The 24188-nt window shown below is 38.2% G+C and overlaps 1 protein-coding gene across 1 annotated transcript; it reads right to left on the reverse strand.

Annotated features, from left to right (window-relative positions):
• LOC127796667 (trans-Golgi network-localized SYP41-interacting protein 1) lies at positions 1 to 21531 on the reverse strand. The gene is made up of 9 exons (XM_052328929.1): positions 21370 to 21531; positions 20976 to 21169; positions 20230 to 20559; positions 16789 to 20142; positions 15116 to 15974; positions 14378 to 15033; positions 776 to 923; positions 623 to 704; positions 1 to 385 (listed from the first exon to the last, which is right to left on the reverse strand). Exons 2-9 carry the CDS (start codon positions 21141 to 21143, stop codon positions 283 to 285), a joined length of 5700 nt encoding a protein of 1899 aa, XP_052184889.1. The 5' UTR covers positions 21144 to 21169; positions 21370 to 21531; the 3' UTR covers positions 1 to 282.
• Positions 21532 to 24188: the final 2657 nt, after the last annotated feature.

Here is a 24188-nt window from a genome sequence, read left to right on the forward strand (position 1 = left end):
GGATATATAGGGATTAATTTCTTATTATCTATTGACTAACATAATAACAAATTCAATTGAACACAGAAAGTGGAACAAATATAAAACATTCTCCATATTTGCGGAGGCCTAGATTCTCTGAAACCCTAAAATCTGATTGCAGAGAATCGCTAGGGCAAATCATATGAACAAAAAAGTAAAATGTAAGTCAAAAGAATGGTTAAAGGACTTATATCTATGATACATCTACCGTTTGTGAATAATGGAGTTTGTGTGCTTCAGATAGCGTATGATCACTGGCTGTTACAAGATTGTTCCGAGAATCCATATATGCACAAGCAGACAATAGGCAATTACCCCTAGCCGCGCTCTAGGACGACTCATCAGAGCTCGACCGCTAGATACCCTGAAGAAAAAAGGAAATGAAGTGTCAAATTGCTAGATGTACCTTTAATTAAGACATCTCTAGTCTTCTAGCGTACATAAGTTCACATCAGGCTTAATCAAGCTCTCACCATGAACAATGGAAATAGAGGACGTTAATAGCAAAAGATGTCAACAAATGCATAATTCTAAGTCATAGGAATCCTAATTTTGAAATTGGCATTCAATCTTCTCAGACAAATTTTTTATAGCATCTTACCAAAGTCCATCAATTCGATCTGCAATCATCTTCCCTTTCAAGGGAACGAGGCCAGACGTGTTAAGAGACTTGAATACATGACCTGCAAAATAGGAGTATTTAAGTTGCAATGAAATTACTTCCTAGGAAACCAGCAACCCACAGATATCATACCTTTATCTTCATCAGTTTCCTCGTTTGTGATCAAATGGTCAGATTCTGAATCCATGTTGATAGCAAGATGATCATTTGATCCCTTGCGCAATGTTCTCACATGGGCAGCAGAAGGGAGAGGAGGAGTTGCTTTCTTTCCAAGGGGCCCCTGCACAAACATTGTGATGCAAACACAGCTTATTGATGCAGTTTCTTTTATTGTGGAATGTAAAAGGGAAGTTGCCATAAGTTATGTACAGATGTTGAAAAGCAATTAATATCATGATGTAGTAATAATTGCCAGCTAGTTAGTGCCACTTTGCTTAACCCCCAATATAAATTACCCTGAACACCTTGCTAATTTTGGAGCTCTGACTTTTAACTTCATAAATCAAAACTTGCAACTTTGCTGGTTGCATGTGCAACCACATCAATCAAAGTGAAATTGTGAATTATGCGTATGTAAGCTACTTTCCCCACCTCTCTGTCTCTAATTGTTGGGGAATACTATCAGATTCAGAGCACTGATTGTTGCTCCTCCTATGCACTGAGACAGACATGCTCAGGAGCAGAATGATATGATCTGGTAATTTATTTTCTTAGATTGACTTTTGAATTCCCTCTTGTGGACCAGTGTCCAACTACATAGTCAAATTCAACACTTGAATCTGTCACATTCCTAAGGGTAGGGTAGTCCACAAAAAATTTCTGTAAGCTGCTAGGAGTTGTACCTAGGCAGTTATTAGCATCTCCTGGTGTACATTCCAGAAGATTAGAAGCAGCCAAACGGTTATAAATGTACTGTGGCCTTAGCCACCAAGCATGCATGAAAAGAATCTGATTTGATCTCTCTCTCTCTCTTCTCCAAATTCCCTCAGGAATCTCTCATCAGAATCCTAAAATATCCCTTGTCAGCTCTGAGATGCTGACAACTGGTATTAGAGCCAGGTGGTTAGCGGCGGTTAGCAGCCCAAGGCAGAATTCTGGGTGAGCAAATTGGACACCATTCCAATTGAAAATATCAACCGATTGATTTGGGAAGGATTCCGACTGACGAAGGCGGGTAGAACCAAAGGCGGTGAAGCCAGTAGTCTGGGTGAACGAATTGAGCAACAACCTGATCAGAAATATCAACCAATCAAGCTGGGAGGGATTTTGACTAATGAAGGTGGGTAGAACTGAAGGCGGTGAATCCAGCAGTCCGGGTGAACGAGTTGAACACCAACTGATCAGACATATCGACCAATCGAGTTGGCCAGGAGTCCATCCAACGAAGGAGGATACAGGGTGAGCAACCGAGAGGAGGATGGTGGAAGGCACATGGATGAAACAGTTGGAGTCAAGGTTGGATGCCTTGGAATTGAGCCTCCGACATAACCATGAGCAAGTAGACGAGAGGCTAGAGACGGTCGAAGCTGGAATCCGACACACCCAGGAGGAAGTCGGCCACATCCGAGCAGATGTGTCAATGATGGAGAGGAACATCCAGGAAGAATTTTCGGGGTTGAGCCAATAGCTGAATGCTGCCCTCGCTATGCTTTCCCAACAGCCTAACGCAAGCCTGCCAATAGATTTCCCTCCATGAGCCACGGCAGCACCCATCTTTCTTAGACTGAGAGGTCGGCCAAAAGTGGATGAACGAACGAAGTTTGCTACCGAAGGGTCTCTTAGGGGACCCTTGGCGAACCAAAATAATCCCCCTACACCAAGACTCAAAATTCTGATGTTCGAAGGGGATAAACCCCAGTGGTGGATTAGATGATGTGAACGTTTTTTTTTTTTTACTACTACCAAATAGCAAAAGGGAATAAGGTAAACATGGCAGTTGCCTATCTGAATGATGTGGCAGATTCATGGTTTCAAAGGTGGAGGCCAGAGTTTGTAAAGGAATTTTGTGCTCATTTCAGGGAACGAAACCTAACTGATATTGTGTGTTTAGTTGTATATAGAGATGATAGTTATGTATATATATTACACCTAGGGTTAGCTTTATGTCAGGACTCGTGGCTCATGGTCCGTTTAGTATTTATATATATAGGTGTACAATCTATTAGTTTAATACACACAAAAAACTCTCTCTAGCTAGGGTTTCTCTTTAAGCTTGACATGGCATTAGAGCCAAAATACAAATCCTAGTTCCAGAAGTCGTTGTTCGAGTCACCAACGACCGTCGCCACCTACCACACCGTCGCACCCACTTCTCGCTGTTGCAAGAGCCTAAGAAAACGAAGGGTTTCTCGTAGATCTGAACCGTTGGCCTCCTTTCTGGCCATTGATTGCTCGCGCCACCGCCGCCATTGCATCCATCAGCCTCAAATCAGCCCACCCCCAGAGCGCCGCTGCCGTAGCAACCTCCATGCGTTGCCCATTAGAACTGCGAGCCGAGACGTTTTTGCTCCAATCTCTCTCTCTGGTGCTCCGATTGCGACGTCGTCAACACCGTTGGACTCGTCTCCCTCAATCCATCTTGATCCCGGTGGTTTCGTTGCCATCCACTGCCCGTCATCGTCCACTTTCGTTAGTGCTCCAGCAAGCCTTTGCCGCTCCACTTTTTGAGTTGTTTTGGATCATCCAGTCTTTCTTTTTGGCTTATTATAACCCCCTTTTGTCTTAGATCTTTTTGATCTTGTAGGGCTCCCTTTAATCCAACATGTCAAGAACTAGTAAATTCGGCTCCTTCTCCAATATCCTGTCTCCCTCTCCAGCTATCGCTACTGAGAAGTTAATGGGCAATTTCAATTATATCTCTTGGTCTAAGGTTGTTGAACTGTGGTGTATGGGTCAAGGTTTAAAGGATCATCTAACTATCAGGTTTGAGGATGTGACCACAGACAAAACTGAGTGGATGAAAGCTAATGCTCTGTTGTGCAATCTCCTATGGTAGTTGGTTGATCATTCTCTTCACCCAATCTATACCAACTATACCACTTGCTATGAATTGTGGACTCAAGCCAAGACTCTCTATACAAATGACATCCAATGCTTGTATTCAGTGGTGTCTAATCTGATTAATTTAAGACAATAGGGTTTGACTCTTCTCGATTTTCTCCGTTAGATGGCTTCTATTAAGGTTGAGTATAACTCCCTTTTACTTGCTGGTAAGACTGCTACAGAGGATCTTGCCCAAAGAGATAAGTTCTTCATGGTTTGTACTCAAACCCTATTGGTCTTGAGCTTGCTCCTCTTCGTGACTAGATCCTTGCCAGTCCCACTGTCCCTATGATGGATGACGTGTATTCCCGTCTTCTCCGGGTTTCATCTGTTCCTACAGTGACTGCCTCTTCCACAAATGATAATTCAGTCATGGTTTCGTAGGTTCAGAGTAGTGGAGAACAGAGAGGAGATCGTGGTGGTAATCGGGATAAACGCCGCAGGTGTAACTACTAGTACAAGTGGGGGCATACTAAGGAACGGTGTTATAAGTTGCATGGCCGCCCTTCTGGTGCTAATGCTACTCATGTTGATGGTTCTTGATCTGAGTCTTTTGATGGACATCCATCGAACTCTTTACTTCTCACTGGGGCTGACTATGAAAAGTATCTCAAGTATAAGACATCTCAACAGTCCTCATCCACAGTTGCCTCTATCACCCACTCCGGTGACTCCATTGCCTGTCTCGCTCGATCATCCTCTTTAGGACCATGGGTCCTAGACTCCGGTGCTTCTAACCATATATCTGATAACTCCCATATGTTCTCTCATTTTACTAGTTCTGTTTCTTTACCTTCTGTAACTTTAGCCAATGGTTCCAAAGCAGTTGCAAAAGTTGTTGGCGCTGCCAAACCCTTACCTTCTTTGCCTTTATCTTCCTCATTATCCTTTTAATCTTGTTTTTGTGAGTAAACTTACACGTGCCTTAAATTGTTCTATCACCTTTGATGACAATTCTGTTACTATCCAAGATCGTGGTACGAGACAAATGATTGGCGTTAGACGTGAGTTGCAGGGGCTCTATCACCTCAACCTTCCTGCTTCTCCTGTTGCTTGCTCGGTGATTGACTCTCTTACTCCTCTCCACAACCGTTTGGGACATCCTAGTTTGGCCAAGTTTCAAAAGATGGTCCCCAATTTGTTTAGTTTGTCGTTTTTTTATTGTGAGTCTTGTCAACTTGGGAAACAATCTAGAACTTCTTTTCCAAAGCGTGTCAATAATCGGATTGTGTCCCTATTTGCTTTAGTTCATTCCGATGTCTGGGGTCCTAGTTGCGTCGTCTCTGTTTTGGTTTTTCAATATTTTATAACGTTCATCGACAACTATTCTCATTGCACTTGGTTATATTTAATAAAAAATCATTTTCCGCTTTTCTCAATCTTTTTGTGTTGAAATCAAAATGCAATTTCATACACATGTTCAAGTATTACACAGTGACAATGCCCTTGAATATTTTTTTGCCCCCTTTACTACATTTATGTCTTCTCAGGGGATCTTACACCATTCGTCTTGTGCCTATACACCACAACAAAATGGGGTTGTTCAGCGTAAAAATGGACATTTGATTGAAACTGCTCACACCCTTCTTTTACACCATCATGTTCCCTTGCGTTTTTGGGTTGATGTTGTCCTTACTGCTTGCTATCTCATTAACAAGATGCCTTCCCCTGTTCTTTAGCACAAAATTCCTCTCTCTCTCTCTCTCTTGTTTCCTGATCAACCATTATATGTTATTCCTCCCCATGTCTTTGGTTGCACCTGCTTTGTCCATACCATGTCTCTTGGTCAGGATAAATTGTCTGCTCGGTCCATTAAGTGCATTTTTCTTGGTTACTCCTGAATTCAAAAGGGTTATAAGTGTTACTGTCCTAACACCAGACACTATTTTCTTTCTGCTGATGTTACATTCTTTGAGTCGTCTCTTTTCTACTCCTCGCCCCATTCCGAGTGTCATCCCATTTCCAAGGCCATTCCTATTCCATATAGTCCTCCTGTTCCTGTTATCCCTATTCCCTCTTCTACCCCATTACAAGTTTATCATTAGCGTTCTCAACCTCGATCTAATTTTGGTCTTGACGTTGTTATTAAGCATTCTCCAACATCTCTTATTACACCGACGACTCCTGTTGCCTCACATCTTCTCCAATGTCTCCACCTGTCGTGACCCTACCTCCTGAGGATCAGTTTCCCATTGCCATTCGAAAAGGTACCCGTTCTACTCGCAATCCTCATCCCATTTATAATTTTCTTAGTTACCACTGTATGTCTTCCCCTTTTTGTGCTTTTGTTTCTTCCTTATCCTCTATTTCTGTTCCCAAGATCGTTAGTGAGGCCCCTTTCTGATCCGGGGTGGCGACAAGCAATGGTAGATGAGATGAATGCTTTGCATTCCAATGGTACTTGAGATTTGGTTCCATTACCCCTAGGGAAATCTCTTGTCGGTTGTCGGCGGATTTATATTGTCAAGGTTGGTCCTGATGGGTAGGTTGATCGGCTTAAGGCCCATTTGGTTGCCAAGGGGTATAACCAGGTTTATGGTCTCGACTATGGTGACACTTTTTCCCCTATGGCTAAAATGTCCTTTGTGTGTTTGTTTATCTCTATCGCTGCTATACACCACTAGCCATTGTATTAGCTGGACATTAAGAATGCATTTTTACATGGTGAGCTTCAGGAGGAGATTTATATGAAGCAACCTCCTGGGTTTGTTGCTCAGAGGGAGTCTAGTTTGGTTTGTAAACTCCATTGCTCACTATATGGGTTGAAATAGTCTCCACGAGCTTGATTTGGTCGCTTCAATGTTGTTATTCAGGAATTTGACATGACTCATAGTGAGTCTGATCATTCGATTTTCTATAAGCACACATCATAGGGGAGGTGTATATTCTTGGTTGTCTATGTGGATGATATTGTTATTACAGGCAATGATCAAGATAGTATTGTTCAACTAAAAAAACATATTTTTCATCATTTTCAAACTAAGGACTTGGGATTACTTAAGTACTTTCTTGGCATAGAAGTTGCTCAGTCAGTTCTAGTGTAGTTATCTCTCAACAAAAGTATGTGTTAGACATTCTGGAATAAATCGGGATGCTTGATTGTAAACCTATAGATTCTCCTATGGGCCCTAATGTAAAGCTTTTACTAGGATAGGGGGAGCCTCTTGCAGATACTGAGAAATACCGTAGGCTGGTTGGAAAACTTAATTATTTTACTATCACTTGGCCTACCATTTCTTTCTCAGTCAGTTTTTACAATCTCCTTGTGATACCTACTGAGATGCGGTTGTCCGGATTCTCAAGTATATTAAGGGAGCTCCAAGTAGAGGACTATTGTATGAGGACGGAGGTCATACTCAGGTAGTCGAATATTCTGACGTTGATTGGATAAGTTCTCCATCTGATAGACGATCTACTTCAAGATAATGTGTTCTAGTTGGGGGAAACTTGGTATCTTGGAAAAGTAAAAAGCAAGATGTTGTTGCAAGGTCGAGTGCAGAAGCAAAATATCGTGCTATGGCCTTGGCAACGTGTGAATTTATCTGGTTAAAACAATTGCTTCAGGAGCTCAAGTTTGTAGAGATATCACAGATGAGGTTAATTTGTGATAATCAAGTTGCGTTACATATTGCCTCCAATCCAGTCTTTCATGAGAGGACCAAACATATCGAGATAGATTATCACTTCATCCGAGAGAAGATTTTATCTGACTATAGTACCACAGATTTTGTCAATTCAAATTACCAGTTAACAGATGTCTTTACTAAATCTCTCAGGGGTCTCGAATTGGGTATATTTGTAACAAACTTAGTGTATATGACATATATGCCCCAACTTGAGGGGGAGTGTTGAGTTGTATATAGAGATGATAATTATGTTTGTATATTACACCTAGGGTTAGCTTCATGTCAGGGCCCGTGACCCATGGCATGTTTAATATTTGTATATATAGGTGTACAGTCTATTAGTTTAATACACAAAAAAATATTATCTCTAGCTAGGGTTTCTCTTTAAGCTTGACATTGTCAAAGAATTTAACAAACTGGAGCAAGAAGGAACGGTGGAAGAGTATCTAGTAACGTTAGAGGAGCTCACCCGACATTGGATGAGCATTACTTTGTATCTAGCAACGTTTGATGAGCATTACTTCATGTCTAGCTTCATCAGTGGACTGAGATCGATACTTACAGCAGAGACAAGAAGCATTATAGGTGATCAAGAGAGAATTGGTTGTGGCCCAGGAACAGGATGAAATAGCTTGTAGATAAGAAAAGAAGTGAGAAAAGCTTTGAGGTGGGCGACATGGTTTACTTGAAGGTTAAGAGGTTCCAGCAATAGCTATTGGTTGGACATCCTCACACCAAGTTGACCCCGAAATACTGCGGGCCCTTTCCGGTGGCTGCCAAGGTGGGAAAGGTAGCCTACAAATTGCAACTACCTGAAGAAGTAGGGATCCATCCCTCTGGAATCTCTCATCAAAATCCTAAAATACCTCTTGTCAACTTTGAGACATGGAAAAAATCCTTCAGTTGTTAATGAAAATTCAAGAAGGAAGTGCTTGAATTAATTGTAAAGAAAAATTCATAGCCCCTCGCATGCAAGAGAAAGAAATATCATTTTTCCTTCGAACTTTTTTTTAAAAAGAAATTCAAATAGATTCCTAAATAATAGCAGCATCTAAACTTCAGGATATTGTACAACAATATATGCAAGTGTTCCTAACGCATCCAAGTAACTGAAAGTAACTTTTCGAAACATATATTGTCTCCAAGTTTAAGGGTTAAAGAAGATTCAGTGTTATGATAGACATGCACACCCAATAATTGTCTAGGTTTGTGTAAGAGGTAAACATAAATGGAAGGTGCATCCCTAAAAATTTGGGATAATCTTTAGAATGCATTAAAGGGTAGAATATTTGGCGTTACAAGACTTTCATTTTTTCTTTTTTTTTTTTTTTTTTTTTTAGAACAAGAGGGAGAGTAGTCATTAATCTTTTTAGTTGGAGGTCCCTTTGATGTAGAGCTGTTGGTTTATGTTTTAACTAATTCTTTGTTTCTTTTATCAGGGAAAAAAATAAAAGGAAGAAAATCTATCTATAAAGTTCATCTTCTGTCAAAGAAGATAGTATCATTCAACAACAAACAACACCACAATAGGCATTTATCCAAATATGTGGGATCAGATACATGAATTCTAGCTTTTCATTCATTTCTATCCACTGCCTTATTTTTTGTAAGGCTCGTATACCGGATATCAAAACCTAAAGTGTCTCTCACCAATTTTTTTTTTTTTTTTGTCTTCCTTTACGTCTTTTGCTAATTACTTGTTCCATTCCATTAACTCCTTCACAAGAGCCTCTATTGGTCTTAATCCATGACCAAACCATCTTAATTGTGTTTCCAATACCTTATCTTCAATAAGAGTCACTCTAGCCTTATTACCATTAACTTTACTTTTGTTTTTATCTTTTCTTATATGGTTTTGCACATCCATCTTAATATCCTCATCTCAATTATGCTCATATTTTAAATATGTTGATATTTTACTACCCAACATTCTGTGTCATACAATAAACCTGATTTTATAAATGTCTTATAAAATTTTCCTTCTACCTTCAATGGACTCTTACTATCTCATAAGACTCCAGATGCACTTTTTCATTTTAACTATCTTGCTTTAATTTTATGGGTAACATCCTCATTTTAACTAGAATTCATGTAGCTGACCCCCACATAATGGGATAAAGGCTAGATACGTTGTTGTTGTTGTATCCTCATTGATCTCTTCATCTTTTTAGATGATTGATCCAAGATATCTAAATTGATCCTTTTTTAGTATGATTTGATCTTCCAAGAAAAAACCTAACAACAAGAGAACAAAGGTGACAACTGCATTTGATTAGCAATAAAGATAAATGGAAATGATCCCTTCGTTATTGTAGAGTTGAAGGTTTTCCTCTTTATTGCAATGTTCCCAAATCCAAATAGAAGAGGGGGCTGAGGTTAGGTAGCTGACAAACAGCACAAAAGTTATCAGATCTTTTCAACATATCTTTTTAGCACAAGAATGAAGGGAACAGCTGCATCTGATAAGCAATAAATATAAATGGAAATTGTATAGTCCCTTCAAAGCTTCTAGTGTTGAAGGTATTTCTCCTTATCACAGTGGGCCCAAGCCCAAATAGAGGAAGAGGGTTACATTAGGAAGCTGACAGAAAGCACAGAAATCATAAAACATTTCAACAAGACACATCCTTGGAACAATAGAATTTGCATTTAGTTAACACCCAATCAGATACAGTCCTAGATAGGATAATTGGGAGCTAGAATCTATGTAGCTGACCCCACCTAGTGGAAATACGGCTTGTGATGATAATGATGATTAGTTAACACCCAATCAAACAATCAAAATCACAGATAAAAGAAAATTATTGGGCAATAGACAAGAACAGATATCAGAAAGGTATTATAACTCCTAGTTTTCCAATATGATTGAATTTCAAGTACAGAGACCACGATTTGATGCCAAAGTAATTGCCATATGTATCAGCAATGTAGTGCAGCTTTGAGTTAAGAGAATTAGCCTCTTTGTAGGAAGTCAAGAGCAATATAGCCAAACTGCTACCTAATCCAGAACCTGCTATAAAAAGGACCTATTTTCTAACATGAACTTCAAACAAACAATGGAAGTGTATTCCATTGAAGCTTTATAAGAAATGAAACTAAAGAACAAAGGCTTGATTAGTGATATAAAACATTTCCCAATTTTTCATCTCCAGTTTTCATTTTTATCTCCAAAAACGTGTTCAATTTTGCTGATTTTGGTTCCCCTGTTTAGTGGCAAGGTTCTCTCCTCTAGTAACAAGCAACAGAGGTGATAGAAGGTTCTCTCTCCTTCAGTGTCTCCAAATGTGTTTCAGCGGCAGGGATGCTTCTTGAAGCTTTGCAGATCTCCTTCCTCTTCTCCAGCAAGCTTTGGCCTTCTCCAGTAGCAAGTGGTGAGTCTTCAATCAGGAGTCAGGAAAGAACCTAACCTTGCTAGGTTAGGTTTTCCCCAATGATAGCTGGGAACGGCATTCCAATGATGATTGGGTTCACAGAGCCCAACCATCACAAGTTTGGCATAGAGAGAGAGGGGGGAGGGGGGAGTCACCACTGGTGCCAAAAAACGAAAGGGAGAGAGACTGAAAGTGATGCGGTCGCCAATCAAAACCCAGCCCAAAGCCAACCCAACCAAATCGGAACGGTATCACCGGAATAGTAGCACCATAACAATATTTTAGTACTTCTTAAGTTTTAGAATTTTACTTGATTTAGGATTCTACTTCATGTTTCTACTTGATTTAAGATTCTACTTCATATTGATTAGGGTTTTATTTTTATTAGGATTCTACTTAAATTTTATTTAGGATTTATTTCTATTAGGATTCTAATTGGCTTTTGCTTAGGATTTATTTTTATTAGGATTCTAGTTGAATTTTAGTTACAAATATTAGATGGATTTGGATTAGCCAAACACTATAATTATGTCTAGGATCTAGAGTTCGTAATCAAGTTTTTCTCAATCAAATTTCAGCAACCTATTTGGGTTTTCTTAGCAACACAGTCTTGTTTTTGCATATTTTTGAAAGCCAAGTTTCGGCCATTGAAGTTTGTTCTTTCAATGGTTTATTTGGTGTGTTTTTTTTCACACGCGCTACACACTGCGTCAGGTGGTATCAGAGCAGTTAATCAAGCAATTAAATGACCAATCTTGAAGGTAACGGTAGCAACCAATCTCGTGACGGTGATCAGGGGTTGTCCGCGGTTTGGAGAGCAATCAAAGAACAACGGAAAGTATCTCGAACCATCTAGTAGCGATTGGAGCAAATCAGCAACCAATTGGGCACCTTACAACGAGTTAAGGATAATCGGAACCAGACTAATGGCGTGAATCAAGCTAACTACGTTAAACTGGGAAGATCAGCCATTAATCCTATCCTCGTTAATCATAGAAGACCAATGATGGATGATAGCGACGATGAGGACGATCTTGGTCGTATGATAGCCAACTCTAGTGGTAGAGGGGTTAGAAGGAATGCGCAGCAACAAAACCATTGGAGAAACGATGAGTATAAACTAAAGAATGGTTTTTCGGTGAGTTTGGAACTTGATCTTGAACATTATGTTGTCCCAGCAACCTCAACGTTTGCAAACTCAGGTCTAGTTTATGCTACTAACATGACAGAAACTCTAAGGTTGTTGACTCATACTAGGGTATTTTCTAGTCCTGAGGGCTCAGGCATTGCTTCACAATCCAAGGATGATGGTGTTTCTTCTGATCGGCTTGTGACTGTAAAAGAGATGGAGGCCATGGTAACAGATCCTTCTACAGTTTATTCAGGCTCTGACATGGTTGAATCGAAGGCAATAGGAACATATTCACCTTTGCGATTGCAAAAACAAGATGGTCACAGGGATCTCTTTGTGAATAGGGGTGTTGGATCTCCCAGGCTAGTTAACTCGGGTAGCGCAACTGCTTTCGATATTAATCTAAAATTAGATTTCGAAACTCAGAATGTTGTAGCAGCTACCACTATAGCTGATCAAGTGCCTGGACCAAAGGAGGATACAAGCATCAATATTTGAAGTGATGGAGAGACTACTAGTTGTTATGGAATAAGTCTTTATTCAAAACAGTTGCAAAAGAATGCTTCTCTAAGCAAGAAAAATCTACGAATGAATTCGGAAGTTGTTGAGGAGTCAAAATCAAGAAAGCTGGTGAGAGGAGAAGGACCTATGATAAGATCTACCAGATTAAAGAAGTGCTCAAGATGGAAAGTTCAACATCCTCAATCTAACAGTAATAATACAATGGAGGCAGAGGGCAACAAACATGGTGATGGTTGGACTCATGCCAACGAAGATAGGGCTAAGAGGGGAAGGAATGTCTTTACTTATGTTCCCTTAGCAGAAAAGTTCAAGCAGTTCAAGAAGATGTCAAGCAAAAGTTGCATAAATAAGAAGTACAAGACGACAGCTGACAAGCATAGAAAGCATAAGATATTTGAGGTTGGAGATGAAGTCACGATATTCTTAAAAAAAGAACGGATTCTAGCAGGAAAGCAGAACAAGCTCAAGCCAAAGAAATATGGTCCTTACAAGATTCCAAAGAAGACAAATGATAATGCTTATGTTGTAAATTTTCCTAGTCATATGGGTATTTCTAAACATTCAATGTGGCTAATCTCTCTTTGTACTTGTCGAACGTGGATTTGTCCTACTTGGATCAAAATTCGACGTTGAATTTTTTTTCAAGTGGAGGTGAATGATGCGGTCGCCAATCAAGACCCGGCCCAAGGCCGACCCACCAAATCAAAACAGTATCACCGGAATAGTAGCATCATAACAATATTTTAGTACTTCTTAAGTTTTAGAATTCTACTTGATTTAGGATTCTACTTCATGTTTGATTAGGGTTTTATTTTTATTAGGATTCTACTTAAATTTTATTTAGGATTTATTTCTATTAGGATTCTAGTTGGCTTTTGCTTAGGATTTATTTTTATTAGGATTCTAGTTGAATTTTAGTTACAAATATTAGATGGATTTGGATTAGCCAAACACTATAAATATGCCTAAAATCTAAAGTTTGTAATCAAATTTTTCACAATCAAATTTCAGCAATCTATTTGGGTTTTCTTAGTAAAACAGTCTTGTTTTTGAGTTTTCTTGAAAGCCAAGCTTCGGCCATTGAATTTTGTTCTTTCAAGGGTTTATTTGGTATGTTTTTTTCACACACGCGCTACACACTGCGTTAGAAAGAGAGAGAGGGGAGAAAGAGGCAAGGATATTTTAGGTATTTTAGAAAAATTAATGGCTGTTTATTTATGATAGGGGTTAAATTATTTTGCTTTCCAAACTTCAGAGGAACTTGTAATGCTCAAATGGAAGGGAAGTCCTTGTAACTTAAGGGGGTCTTAGTGTAATTTACCCCAAGTCAATTATTTTCTATTAGAAATGTTACACTAACATCATCAAGATTGATATTTTTACTATTTATTAATATTTTCCTTCATTTTTTTTTTTTTTTGGGCTGAGGGAGGCCTCTTTTTTGAAGATGACTAAAGTTTCTTTAGAATGATTTTCAGGCCAAAATAGAAGCAAGCAACCAGCATAAAACCAGAATTTGTTTTTTGGTCTTTTATGTTTATGGAAATCCATTCAATTCAATTTGCAAACAAAATAAGTAAGAAATTGAAATAATAGATTCATCCCAGATATTAAAAAATTAAAAAATTAAAAAATCATATAAATCCAATATTTGTTGGAGTTGATTTATGATCCAAATAGATAATATCTTGTAAATTTTTGTGATTTTTTTGTCAATTGACCCTTTTATATCCCATTGTTTTCTACAGTTTAATGATCAAACTATTGGATCTGTTATATTGAGAACTATCCAGTTTTTGTTTTCTGTCTTTTCTTTCTTTCTTTTTTGTTTTGCCCACTGCTTTTGATCATTACAATATTTTTAAGAGAATTCCTTCAGTTTCGAAAACTTGTATACATCTTATAAACTAAAATACATTACCAAAGCTAGAGAGAGACAGTAAGGTTCAAAATAGCAGCCAATAACTCAGGGATGCCTTATAAGGTATTATGTAAAAGAATAAGTTGATAAGAGCAAAAATATATATAATAAAACACTTACCCCATCTTCAATTTCAGTTATCTCTGACCAAGAAGGCACTGAAGGTGCTTCTGTGATGATGCTTCTTTCCAGGGCATCCTCAGGTGAACCGGATCTACTTTGATTAGAATGCTCAAGTAACCTAACCTTTGTAGATAATTCATCCATGATCTTTTGGCTTTCCAGCAACTTTGCACCAAGTTCCTGGGCTTTAGACTTTGAATTTTCCGATTCCAAAATCATGCCCATAACCTGCTTTTCTAATACTGTTAAGAGTTCCCTTACACCAGCAGATTTCTTGTCTCCAAGAAAATTATCTCCTCCCAACTTCTGAATTATATTTTCCAAAACTAACTCCAGCTCAACAAATTCACTCTTCATCTTTTCAGAGTCATGGTTATCTCTAATCTGCTCTTGAACTGTCTCTTCCAGATGTTCAATTTGATGAACCAGGTTGCCAACAGTTGACTGCAGCTCATCCTTGTCATGAGATAATATGTTCACGTGATGCCGCATTGCAGCAGCAGCATCAATTATGTAGAAGAGCTTCTTTACACGGTCTGTATCATGGAACTCAGTATCTTCTACTTGAAACTCACTAAAAGGGACTTCAAAATTATCTACCTTATCATAGAGGGATTTCACTTCAGATGCTGACAGGAGTACGTCTTCATTACCTGCAACAAACAACATTAACAAAATGGTTAAAGGCTACAATAAATAATGATAAAAGTTCAGCAAGAATAGACTAATAGTCACCTTTTTCTTTTGTCACTGAAGTATTGTACAAAGACAAAAGTTCTGCCTCCCTGGCATTCAAATTAGCCTCCTTTTCCTGATAATCCTCCAGTTTGAACTTCATTTCCTGGAAAGAATTTTGTAACACTTCTAAATCAGTCTCCAACTTGGAAACCCTATTTTGGTTCAAGTCCCTTTCTTCTATGGCATTCTCTAAACTTATTCCAGTTTCTTTCAATTTATTGTCCATATTTTTAATGGTAATAGCTGATTCATTCATTGCATTCTCAAATTGTTTAGTTAGTGCTTGAACTTTTCTAGTAGCCTGTAATAGGTCCTCTGCAGTCTTGATATATTTGCTGCCCTCAAGCTTCAGCTGATTTTCTGCTACTGTTTCTCCTTGGGCTTCTCTCATGTCAGAGGACAAGTTATTCAATTTTTCCAGCTCAGGAACAACGCCCAGTTCCAGTACATTCCTCTCAACCATAAACTGCAGTTCTTGGGTGGCATCAATACAAGCTGACTGTAAAACTGTAATACCATGTTCCAACATGGCTCTCTTGTTTTCGTGTGCCTGTCTGCCTGTTTCCAGATTATTAACTGTTTGCTCCAGAACTCTCACTTGGCCTAGCTTAGCTACTACCTCATTTCTTATTGCTTGTAATTTTGTTAAAAGAAATGCAATAATCTCTTCCATGGACGCAGAGAAACCTTCAAATTTATCCGCAAGAATCTTGTTTTTAGAATGAAGACCTTCCACAGTTTTTCTGAAATAGGACTCAAAACTGTCACCACCTTCTGCATGATCCTCCCCATTGTCCAATTCAACCTTTGTGTTGTTTTCAAGATCAGCCAATAACTTCAAAATATATCCATCTTCCTACACATATTGGGAGTGGAGTGGAGAGAGAGAGAGAGAGAGAGAGTATCAGAAAAGAACCAATATTTTAAGGACATAGGTATAAATTTAGAAGTGTAGATGCCAAAACATTCAGGCATATGCAGATGAAGCACAAGTATAAGAGAAGCAGCAGAAATTTTATGAGAATTCTGCCTCGGATCAGTTTTTGTTTCTCATTCATCCTAAGCAGCATGAACACTTCTAAGAATATCCTATGTCCGTGTTGGATGCCAACACTATTCATAAAGGCTGAGACATGTCTGCCATAATAAAGTAGCCCATTATCCTTTTAGTATTTCCAGAACTAGGCATGTTTTGAGCACTTGGAAAATAGATGCCAATGCTTAGAGACATATATATGCATTATCAATTCAAGGATAATCACTAAGCAGCTGATTATTGAAACTTAAAACAAAGGGAATTTATGAATATGGATTCCCCAGCTTTCAGAATCTGAAAACTTTAAATAAAATGTCCTATTTGTTTTTAGCTTGAATTAGCAAAAACACACATGAGCACGCGAGTGCGCATGCATACACACAGTTTTTAGCTTGAGCTTGTTTAATTATTATGATTAGTTCACTCAGAGTGCTAGGCCAGAAATTCACCGGCTTCTTTTTCCAACCAGTATTCTGAAATTCACCAGCAAAGATGAAAAAAAAGACATTAAGCATGTGGAGGAAAAAGGTTCAGAGGGAAGAACCTAAACGCAACGAGTGTAAGTACATATCACATACAATTGTGAGCACAAGCAGTTTTACAAACAACTATTAACATAATAACTTCAAATTACCTCTGTATCTGGATAGCTTTTCAGTTTTTCTGATCCCATTTTGACAAAATGATCCTTTATGTCTTTGAGAAGGAGGTCCATATCTTTCAGCCCCTCAAATTTTATCTCAAATCTTTCGCCAAGTAAAGAGAATAGGGTCTTATCATTTAGTAGCAACTGAAGATTGTTAAGATGACTGGAAAGCTCCAGAGACCTACTTTCTAAGCTACCACTGGTTCCAGCTAATTCTTCCATACAAGCATTTAACTTGGAATTAAGTGCTAATATCTCCTCTTCAGCATTTTTCTTTTCACCAAGAAGTTCAGAAATGTTATTTTCTGCCTTCAACAATGCATCTTCCAGTCCTGTTATTATTGATCCGGCATCTGCAAGCTTCCTAGCCTGGGAATCAGCTTCATCTTTTTGTTTCTTCATTTCATTCTCCAAATTACTTCTATCTGCTTGCACTTTGTTATTTGCCTCAGACAGCAAAGAAACATTAGTCTCCAACTGGGATAATGCATCTTCAAGTGATTTTATAGTACTGTAGGCCTCTGCAAGTTTACTAACCTGGGAATCAGCTTCTTCTTTTAGCTTCTTCATTTCATTCTCCAAATTATTTCTATCAGCTTGCGCATGATTCTTTTCCTCCGAAAGGAAAGAAACATTTGTCTCTGCCTCAGACAGCGCATCCTCAAGTGACTTTATAGTTTGGTAGGCTTCTGTAAGTTTGGTAGTCTGAATAGAAACTTCTTCCTTCACTTTTTCCAGCTCCGACTCCACTGCCACTCTACTAAATTGGGCACTTTCTTTCTCGTTCACAAGAACAGAAATCTTATTCTCAGCTTCTAATAATGCATCTTCAAGTGACTTTCTCATTGCAGAAACCTCACTAAACTTGCCTGCTTGGGAAGAAAGTTGATCTAATACTTTCTGTAACTCTTGTTCTACATATGTCTTACCAACTTCTAGTTCATCCTTTTCTTCAGCTAGTCGGGAAATATTATTTTCTGCAACTGATAGTGCTTCTTCCAGTGATTCCTTGGTTGTGCAAGTTTCTGCTAATTTGCCCGAAAGAGAAATGACTTCCACTTTTAGTTTCTCCAACTCCTGTTCTACATCTATCTTTGCAGCTTGACATTCACTGAAATATCTTCCAAGCCAATGTACCTTCTCTACAGGTTCTTTGAACGTTGGATCATTAGGAAGAGCAATATCATCAATTGATTCAATCACTCTCTGTAACATGTTATTGCTCTCCGCTAAGAACTGCTCAAGTTGATCCTTTAGATCATTCATAGTGGTAAGATCAGCCTCCAACTTGGGAATGAGTTCCACATCAGCAGACAATTTACTAATCTGATTCTTGCAACCATCAAGTGTAGATTCTTGCTCCTGTTTCTCAAGCTTCAACTTCTCAATTTCTGCATTCTTTTCATCCAGACGCTTCTTCAAGTTATCCTTCTCTTGAACCAGTCCTTTTCCTTTCTTAACTGCCATAGATAGTTTTTCCCTTATTAAAGCAGATTTCTCCTCTGAACGTTCAAGATCTTTCTGCAGAGCACTTTTCACATCCTTCAGTGCTTGAAGCTCTTCAGATGCAACTCCCAATTTATTTAATAAAGTATTCACCCTTGATCTAACTAGGACATCTTCTTCTAATAATGCTTCACAAAGCATCAACTCCTGATCTTTTATATACAAAAGAGTTTGAATTCTTTCAAACATCTCAGCCTGAAGATTGGAAGATTTGGAGGATGAACTACTTAGCTCTTTGACCTTTTCAAAACATCTCTCTATAAACATGGCCACATCAAAGTGAGATTGATCGGCCTCTTGACTGTCCATTGCAATTCCAGATACATCTAGCAGCATGGCAACCATCTGATCCTTCTCAATTGAAACTTGGTGCTCCTTCTCAGAAATCTCTTTGTACTTGTTGGTCAGATCTTCCAACTCCTCCTGCAGATAATTTTTCTGTTGCATTTCTGTTAAAAGTGAAATTGTTAGGCGTTCAATCTCATTATTTACAGCTTCGCTAGTCCTAGCAATCTCATCTTGAAGTTTATTTGCTTCTCCTTTGGCTTGGGATAATGATTCCACAAGCCAACTGACTCGAGATTCAAGGTCAGAAGAGGAATTGTTTTCTGGTAAATCAATCAAAGATGGGACATTTATCAGTTTGTGAAGTTCCATCTTCAGGCCCATTAGTGTATTTCTCTCATTCACAAGCCATCTAATTCTCTCCACAATATCTGCCGACTGAAGTTCCTGAGGCTCAATGGCGTCAGGCAAAATTTCCTCACATTTTGCAAAAAGTGCATCCCGCTGTGCAAGTGCTTCTTGCAATGAAGCAGCCAAAGTTTCAGTTCTGACCAATTCCTCCTTAGTTGTTTCAGCAACCTCCAGGGCACTTGACTTCTCTTGCAATTCGGTCAAGCATTTCTCAAGTACACTTGTTTTCTCAGCCAAAGACTGCTTTAGCGAGTCCCGCTGCTGAACCAATGCCTTTCCTTTTGTCACAGCCATGCTGAGCTTTTCTTTTGTATTAGAATATTTTATTTTCTCCTGTTCAAGTTCTACTCTGAGTTTTTCAACATCTGCATTTGCCATTTTGGCTGTTTCTTTGCCTTCGTCAAGCTGTTCCACTAGTTTCCTGTTTTCATCTTCCAAACTATTAATTCTTTGAGCCAAGTCTACTTCCTTCTTTTGGAGATCAAGCAAGATCTCACGTGCACCAACAATAGTTGTCCCAATGTCATCTTGTATGCTAAACCCCAACCCGACCTCAGTCAAAGATTGCTTAAGTATATCAATTTCACAGAGGAAATGGCTATGCTTCTCAACCAGCAGGGAAGTGCTTTTCTCAATGCGTGACATTTTCACAGAGATGGAGTCATCCAACAGATCTTCATTAACTGATATGCCAAGAGAAGCTAGCAACCTGTCTGCAATAGCCTCAATATGCTGTTGCTCATTGTGTGTAAGGTCCAGAGATGTTTTTAGAGAATCAGACCAACTCTTAGCTGAACTTAAGACAACATCCTGAGATATTGACAGTTCAGCAACCTTTGCATGAAGATCTTCAATTTCTTTATCCCTTGTAAATACCATGGAATGGAGTTCTCTAAATGTTTCCTCTGTCTGTAGCTGTACATTCAAAGCATTCCTAACAAACTTCGAGCATTCATTTACCATATCATGCAGTGGGTTATCAGATAATGAGATCTTTTCCCCCACCTCTTCCATTTCAGCTCTTTGAAGGCCAGAGACAAAACTGCTATCATTTTCCCTAGGCAAAACCTGTTGACTGTTCAGAGTCTGAAGCTGATAATGTAGATTAGCAAGTTCTTTCGTGAAGGCTTCCCTTTCTGCCTGTACGATGAGAAGAATCAGTACCTAGCACCAACTATTCAGCAGAACAGAAAAATTACATAAATTTTACATAAATTGACAGACAACCTTATATTCTTGTGCAGAACCTTCTTTCTCACTGATGGTTTTCTCAAGCACAGCACGCAGGTGAACCAGCTCATCCATTAATTGCTTAATTTGTGTCCCCGTGTCTGACTCATTAGCAGGAGCTTCCTGCAAATCATCCTGTGTCTCCAACCTTTGGTTGGATTCAGGAATTTCTGCCACTTCTCTATTATCAGAAACAATTAACTCATCAGGACAATCAACAAACATGTCTTCTTTCACCCCATCTTCAGTCGCTCTTGTGTCACCCGAGCTATTTTCTGCAGAATCAGCCCTATGCAACAGAGCCTCTTTACCATCTTCTTGATCCACCTGAAGGGAGTTAATACGTGCATTTATTTATGCTTAGGGTATTGATATTGGCACATTGAAAAAGACCAGAAATACTAGCAAAAAAAAAAAAGAAAAAGAAAAAAAGAAAAGAGAAAAGGCCAGAAACAAATTGATGATCTAGGAAAACAGAGGTTCTAAGAAAAGTTAAGAAAGACAAGCTCATTTCCCAATTATTTGAGCAAAAGTTACATATCTTTCCAGTAGCAATTTCCAAGATTAAAAATTGTCCTGTTGAAACTTATAAGATAAGAGTCCAGTTTCTACGCTTTTGATTAAAAAAAAAACCAGCAAAAAAATATAGGTAGAAGCAAATAAGAAAGCAAGTTCGCTAACCAAACAAGAAACGAAACAGCAAATCGTTGCTTTTCCACGAACTACGAAAAACTCTGCAGTACCTGATCAATCCTTCCAGCTCCATCAACTGGCTCGACAATGACGGGAACTTCCCCAGCACTTGCTGCTGCATCACCCGGTGCTGTTTCTGGCTGAAATCCATTGAATTCTCCATTTTCCACAGCTCCGGCACCTTCCAGGACCAGCTCCGAATCACGATTCTCCGACATTTTCTCCAATCATAATCCAAAACTCACTATCGAGATCAGGCAAAAAACGTCAAGTCAAGAAAACTGAATAGACAACAGTATCCGATTCTCTCACTCGCGCTCAATAAACACAGCAACAACGAGACATTTAAATGGGAAAAACAAATCAAAATAAGACGAAACCCTAGAAACTGAATCGGCGTGTGGGTATACACATGCACATACATGCATCAAAGGGAAAGCTTACCGGTAAGTGAAATGGAATTGGCAGTGCGATTGAAGAGAGATTGTGCGTGAGTAGCTCGATTTGCGTTTGGAGACGAAATGTATCAGCAAATCGTTCGAGTTCGGAGAAAGTCCCTGGTTCAAGGCGTTATTTCCATTGGCTCGTCCGGTAAAACGACGTCGCTCGGTGCTTGCCGTTATGACCTCGGGAAACACGATGGTGAAAATCAGGGAAGCGCAGGCGTTACTGTCTTGACGGGGGAGAAAGTGTCGTTAATCAAAGTTGTGGTGGTTAATTATAATTGGAGAAAAAATAATTGTCGTCGACCAGCCACTGTTAATCTTTTGTAGGTGCATCGGGTAATACTGTAATAGTCCACAAATTATATATATTAAATAAATATATAAAAATTTAATGATAAAAATTATAGTCTAATTTTATATTTTTAAGATAAAATTTAAAATTAACATAATGATTAAATTAAATATTTTATACTTGAGATGACTGCCTTATGCAGTTTTCAACTATGTTGCACAGAAACACCTTATAGGAACCGTTTTCCCGTTTTTTCGTTTTTGAAACGTTTTATATTCTCGTTTCGGACCTTATTTATGTTTAATTTTTTAGAAAAATGTTTGTTTTCTCGTTTGCGTTTCCTGTTTCTGTTTCTGTGCAATATAGATTTTTTATACTCATGCCCTCGATTACATTAGGAAAGATAAATCGTATATGTGAAGTTTCATCTCATTGCGTAGGACGAAAATCGAACTCATAACCCACTGAACTAACATCAACCGCTCAATCTATGCTCTGAGACAAATATTTTATACTTGTAAGATAATGACATCAAAATTTGATAATTAAATTTTATATTTATTTTTAAATAAAAATATAAGAATATTTTAAAATTTTATGTTATTAATACGACTTTATTATACTAAAATAACTTCTTTATTTATATAGTAGTATAAATATATATATGTGCAACTAAGGTGGTTTAATTAAGCTTAAAAATCAAATAAAGTCTATGTTTAAGTTCTAATCTTTCAGACTAAATTCTCTAAAACAAGTTATTTGTTTGGCTTTATACAAATACTTTAAGACTATATAGTTTAAATGCATTCATGGGAGTCGATAAATCCTTTCATTTTCTAAGCTTACAAATTAAAAATAAAAAAATATTTGTTTAACTAATTAAAAAGACCATTCTACCCTCATCAGCTATCTAACCCACTTCCCGACTAATAAAAAGTGTTAAAATTTAAAATTAGATATTCATCATGATCAAAATTTAAAAATCTAACTCAAATAGAAAAACACAAACATTTTTGTTTAGGAGGTATCCTGTTTAAGCCAAAAAGTCAATTTGATTCGTGTATTATTCGTCACTAATTTATCACTAATTTGTTTAATATTTGATGTGGCATTACCTAAAATTACTAGAATACCCATACGCGCTAATAGTTTCACCTGCCACGTGGATCACCGGAGAGACCGACACGTGGCAAGTCAACACTCCAGAGCGAAGCCCGAGAAATCCGGGCCGAACCGCAAGACCCGTTCCAACTTGATCGGGATTCTCGGGAGTCGTGCCCGCTTATCTCGGGTACCCCAAAACGGGTTCGCCTATAAAAGACAAGGACTCTCGCCAGGTATATTCAAGCTCTACGTCTCTCTTATTTACTTCTACTTGCATTTACTCTACTGATTTGAGCGTCGGAGTCCACCCCGAGGGATCCAAGCCCCCGCCCTCCATTGTCTTGCAGGTTCTACACCTAAGATCCGACATCGCCAAGTCCAAGGTACCATTCCTGAGGTCCAGTTACAGAGGTGGCACGTGGTAGTCGGTCTCAAATACCATCATCAATATCTATATTTTTGGGATAATTAAATAATTTTAAGTGTTCAAATCATGTTAATTTAATAATCCAATTTTTTATTTAGTAATAATTTAGTAAAGAAACAAAAATAAACTAATCTAAGTAAAAATTTAGTGCTAAATAATATAAATTTTTGTATGGGTAAAACAAATTAGGTCAATTTAATATAACTTTTAAGAATTAAGTCAATTTGATACTGTCATAAGTTAATATTTAATTTGATTAATGCCTGAAAGAAATACTATTAAAGTTTATAATACTTTTAGCAATTATGTGTTACATATTCTTAATGTATTTTATTTTGAATATTCAAAATTACTTTACCTGATAATATGTTTTTTTTTTAATATTGTCAACGTTCAGAATAAATCGACCGTGGTTCATTAGCCTGCATTGAGAGAATAAACACAAATACAAATTGCACACTGAAAAGTTTTACGTGGTTCAGTCAAAATGATGCATAGTCCACAACTGTTCTCTAATTATTTCGGCAGAATAACAGTATATTATTACTCGTCCCTCTTTATAATGGTTTTTCGACCCATATTTATAGCATAAGATGTTTACAATTTGAATAATCTACCAAATAGAAAGATAAGATCACGTCAATTGAGTTTCTTTATTAGTTCCCCGTAGTCAAGAAAGAATTTTACTTTTGTATGGATTTGATTTATTTTGAATTGGGAATGTTGACTTTACGATAAGCTCACAAATCTCGTTTCGAGCTAGCTAAGTAAGTTTACGGGAAGCTGGGCACGCAACTCGCTGTTCACGTCATTCTGCGACCTGGATTTGGTGTAACGACCTGTGACTTTAATTCACCTTGGGTTAATCAGGCTTCGAATAATCGGGCTAGCCTTTTGGCCTGTTTTCAGCCCACCCAATACAGTCTAAAAATACACATAACAGTTACTATTTTGCTTTGGAAATTTTAATTGTAGTCTTAAGGCATGGGACAAG

Source organism: Diospyros lotus, chromosome 3, assembly GCF_014633365.1.
Source record: "Diospyros lotus cultivar Yz01 chromosome 3, ASM1463336v1, whole genome shotgun sequence".
Taxonomy (NCBI): Eukaryota; Viridiplantae; Streptophyta; class Magnoliopsida; order Ericales; family Ebenaceae; genus Diospyros; species Diospyros lotus.

Coding starts and splice junctions, on each gene's coding strand:
- LOC127796667 (XM_052328929.1), bottom strand. CDS start 21,143: ATGTCGGAGAATCGTGATTCGGAGCTGGTCCTGGAAGGTGCCGGAGCT. Junction 20,560..20,975: donor GAGCTGGAAGGATTGATCAG/GTACTGCAGAGT, acceptor AACTCCCTTCAG/GTGGATCAAGAAGATGGTAA. Junction 15,975..16,788: donor AAAGCTATCCAGATACAGAG/GTAATTTGAAGT, acceptor CAATATGTGTAG/GAAGATGGATATATTTTGAA.